Source organism: Salvia hispanica, chromosome 1, assembly GCF_029641045.1.
Source record: "Salvia hispanica isolate PSC_SH4W2 chromosome 1, Shi_PSC_v1, whole genome shotgun sequence".
NCBI lineage: Eukaryota > Viridiplantae > Streptophyta > Magnoliopsida > Lamiales > Lamiaceae > Salvia > Salvia hispanica.
Genome location: NC_142692.1, coordinates 58,028,669 through 58,032,191, shown reverse-complemented (window position 1 = coordinate 58,032,191; position 3,523 = coordinate 58,028,669). Strand labels below are relative to the sequence as shown.

General features: G+C 34.6%; 1 protein-coding gene across 3 annotated transcripts; it reads right to left on the bottom strand.

Moving 5' to 3' along the window:
- Positions 1–832: 832 nt before the first annotated feature.
- Positions 833–3,184, bottom strand: LOC125218281 (bifunctional UDP-glucose 4-epimerase and UDP-xylose 4-epimerase 1-like). Of its 3 annotated transcripts, none has more exons than XM_089067060.1 (9): positions 2,833–3,184; positions 2,707–2,756; positions 2,507–2,631; positions 2,141–2,242; positions 1,845–2,072; positions 1,587–1,668; positions 1,427–1,509; positions 1,257–1,348; positions 833–1,183 (listed from the first exon to the last, which is right to left on the bottom strand). In XM_089067060.1, exons 1-9 carry the CDS (start codon positions 2,907–2,909, stop codon positions 1,087–1,089), a joined length of 936 nt encoding a protein of 311 aa, XP_088923186.1. In that variant the 5' UTR covers positions 2,910–3,184; the 3' UTR covers positions 833–1,086. The 3 variants fall into 3 exon arrangements, with proteins under 3 accessions (XP_088923186.1, XP_088923178.1, XP_047975875.1); XM_089067052.1 differs by having other exon boundaries at positions 2,507–2,642; positions 2,833–3,182; XM_048119918.2 differs by having other exon boundaries at positions 833–1,171; positions 2,507–2,642; positions 2,833–3,181.
- Positions 3,185–3,523: the final 339 nt, after the last annotated feature.

Sequence of the window (3,523 nt, the reverse complement as noted above, 5' to 3'; positions counted from 1 at the left end):
AAGAGAGAGTAAAGTAGGTATGGAAAAATGTATTGACTTTTACTAAAAAGGAAAATAACTCTATTACTATGGAACGAATCAAAATGACAAAATAACTCTATTATTATTGACAGAGAAAGTAAGTTTGAAGGATGACTCGTATGCTTTTCATATAGATAAGGCCTCTACTTTCCTTTTCAATAATGTTAGTTCAGATACACTGTCTCGAAGCATAAAAAGAATAATATGATTAGTCCATTATTTAAAAGCTTACCCTGGTACATAACTTAGCATAGTGTTTTACCTTCATCTTTTCTTGTTCGACACCAACACTTACATCCTATTTCGCCAACTATGTATGGTTATGGTCTAAATGTATGACCATGTTCAGAGCTTCTTAATGTATATTCTTATTATAAATTCTTCCGCCTATTATAGTCCTAGTTGTGAAATCCGTATATCATTATAAAAATTATGTTAAATAAATAAAAATTATTTCCAAATACAAATATAACTACATTTAGTTTTTTTTTTTAATCTTTATTTGTTGTCAACCTTTGTCTTGCACACATATTTTCTTTATGTTATCTTTGTATTACTGTTGCCATAACTACAGTAATAAAATAAGCTGACTAAAGCTTATAAATACATACACTATAAGTTATTATAAATAAAATTCAATTCATTATACACCATGTTTTGAATATAAAAAAATATCTTTTACAATGTCAAAATTAAATCTTCGAGGTGTTGCCTTATCCAAGAGAATTCCTCCACTGTGGAGAAGATGAGCAAATTGATAGCCTATAGTTAGTTCAGTTTGTTTGTTGTAGGCCGCCAAAAAATGAGCAAATTGTTCCTGTTATAACCATATTTATTCTATAAATGATTAACTCTGTGAAATATTATCACAATGTAAATACACTACACATTATTGGCTTTCCGTATATATATCAACTTTGCAGCTGATAATTAACAAGGGAATGAATGACTGCTTATTAACTTTCAACATTCAAAATACAACAAGATTTCCCCACAAATTAAACTATATTGTAAATGTAGAATATCGTTTCACAACGCACAACATGTAACAGTGCGCCCCGGATATCAAGGCTTCGACCGGTATCCCCATGGATTCTGGCTTGCCCACTTCCATTGGTCTCTACACATTTCATCGATGCCATATTTCGCCCTAAAAAAACAACTTAGGATTATAGATCAAAACGGCTAGCAAATTTTATATGTGAATATTCAACAGAAACGATTTGTATACTTACTTCCAACCAAGCTCTCTCTCAGCCTTGTCTGTTGACGCATAAACAGCCGTTGCATCTCCCGGTCGTCTTGGACAGAGTTTAATAGGGAGTTTCTGGTAAGAAATGAAAACATTCCAAATATATAAACTAGTTAAGCACGTATACAAGTTTCGTGTTTTCTCAAACCATACCTTTCCTGATGCCTTCTCGAAAGCTGCCACCATTTCAAGAACAGATGTGCCACGACCAGTCCCCAAGTTATAGGCAACGCAACCTCAAATATGAAATTGGACGAATCAATAAGGTGAAGCATATGTTGCTATTTTTGATACCATTAACGAGTGTATTCACCTATTTCATTGCGTTGCAGAAGCTTCTCCAGTGCAACAACGTGGCCGTCTGCCAAATCCATAACATGGATGTAGTCGCGAATCTGTTAAGAAGAAATTGGCAAACATAATATCTTGGAATAGAACTAAATAACACAATCTCAAAATAAACAAGGAGGGATGTAGCCTTTACACGTACCCTAAACATGTTTTTTTAAACTTATTCAGAGTCTTTTTTACATACCAAAAAATCAATTAACACCCCTTAAAAGCATAGTACCGCGCTACCATCAGGTGTGGGATAATCATGACCATAAACATTTAACTCGGGTAATCTACCAACAGCCACTTGTGTTATATAAGGCATAAGATTGTTGGGGATTCCTCTAGGGTCCTCTCCAAGCATGCCGCTCTCGTGGGCCCCAACCGGGTTGAAGTATCTGAGCAAAATAATTGTCCATTTTTGATCTGCCTTGTGCAGATCTTGAGCAATTTCTTCAAGAAAGAGCTATTGAGAAAACAAGAAATATTAGGAGTCTTGTCAAACACCATACAAGTGGTCTTAAGAGGACAGACCTTTGTGCGGCCGTAAGGATTCATAGCCTTCAACTCGAAGTCTTCAACACACGGAATTTTATCAGGCTGGCCATAAACTGTTGCAGATGAGGAGAAAACCAACTACACACAAGAAGATAAGTTGAGTCGTGGTCATATGCCAAAGCAAACTTGTAATTTGTAAACATTAGGGTCTTGAGTTACTCGAGATTGAATAAGGCAGAAATTAATTTTGCCTAATCCTACAGAGGATCAAGCAACAACATATGATATGACTAAGCTATATCTAATCAACCAAACCAAATAACTCTAATACATGAGAGATGGTGATGAATGATGTAATTGTTGAAGCTGACAATTAAAATGATTATATGAATAGTAGAGTACCTTTTTACAGTTATGTTTAGCCATGAGTTTGTATAGATTAAGAGATCCAAGCAAATTGTTGTCAAAATATGTCATGGGATTAGCAACACTCTCACCCACAGCTTTAAGCCCAGCAAAATGGATCACTGCGTCAAATCTAACAAACAAAGTTAGAGAGTTAAAAGTAATAAGAAAAAGCAGAGCATAATTCGAAAAAGTACTTGGTGTGAGAAAACAATTCCTCCAAATCATCCACATTTCTGATATCCCCCTGCAAAAGAAAAGATTAATCCAATTCCAAACAGCAATGAGAATGAAGTAGTGAAGATAGATAGATAGATAGATACCAAATGGAAATGGAGATTGTTGGAGAGTTGGGGGCCGACCAACTCCCTGACTCTGTCAAGGGCTTGTATGACGGCATTGTCGAGATTGTCTAAGACGAAGACAGTGAAGCCGGCGTTGAGAAGCTGCAGCACAGTGTGTGTGCCGATGAAGCCCGCACCACCAGTCACCAAAATCGTTTCTTTCCTGCCCAACACCATACTGCTGCTGCTTCTCAATTCTGATTTTGGGATTTTAAATAGAAAAGCGGATGATAGGTGAGTGTCCACTTGAGTTTTGAGTAGAAAGCGGAACATTCAATCCAAAACGACCTCTGTTTCATGTTCGCCTCATAATTTTATCCCTTATTATTTCACAAGAATTAGTAGAGTCATTTAAATGTGACAACATCAATTTTAATATATAATTAATAAAATAAGATAAAAATAGAAAAGTACAGTAGTTAAAATTGTAGTGGAGTATCACACAGAGGAATTTTTTTTTACCTAAATAGATATTGACTATTTCTATGGACTGATAAAAAATGAAAATATGACTTATTTCTATGAAAAAAAATATATATATATTAATCTGTACATAAGCTATCATTTCAACTCAACAATTTATTATTATTATTTTTTTTTGCCAAGATTTAAGTACAAAGTTAATCCCTGTAAAACTTTTTTGTTAGTTAAATTCCGTCTATTACATTGT

Excerpts from the sequence above, each read along its gene's own strand:
- LOC125218281 (XM_089067052.1), bottom strand. The coding sequence starts at position 3,126 with ATGTTCCGCTTTCTACTCAAAACTCAAGTGGACACTCACCTATCATCC. Across the intron at positions 2,643-2,706 it reads GAATTGTTTTCTCACACCAA|ATTTGACGCAGTGATCCATT; the intron begins GTACTTTTTCGA and ends TTTGTTTGTTAG. Across the intron at positions 1,184-1,256 it reads GAGAGAGAGCTTGGTTGGAA|TTGTTTTTTTAGGGCGAAAT; the intron begins GTAAGTATACAA and ends TATAATCCTAAG.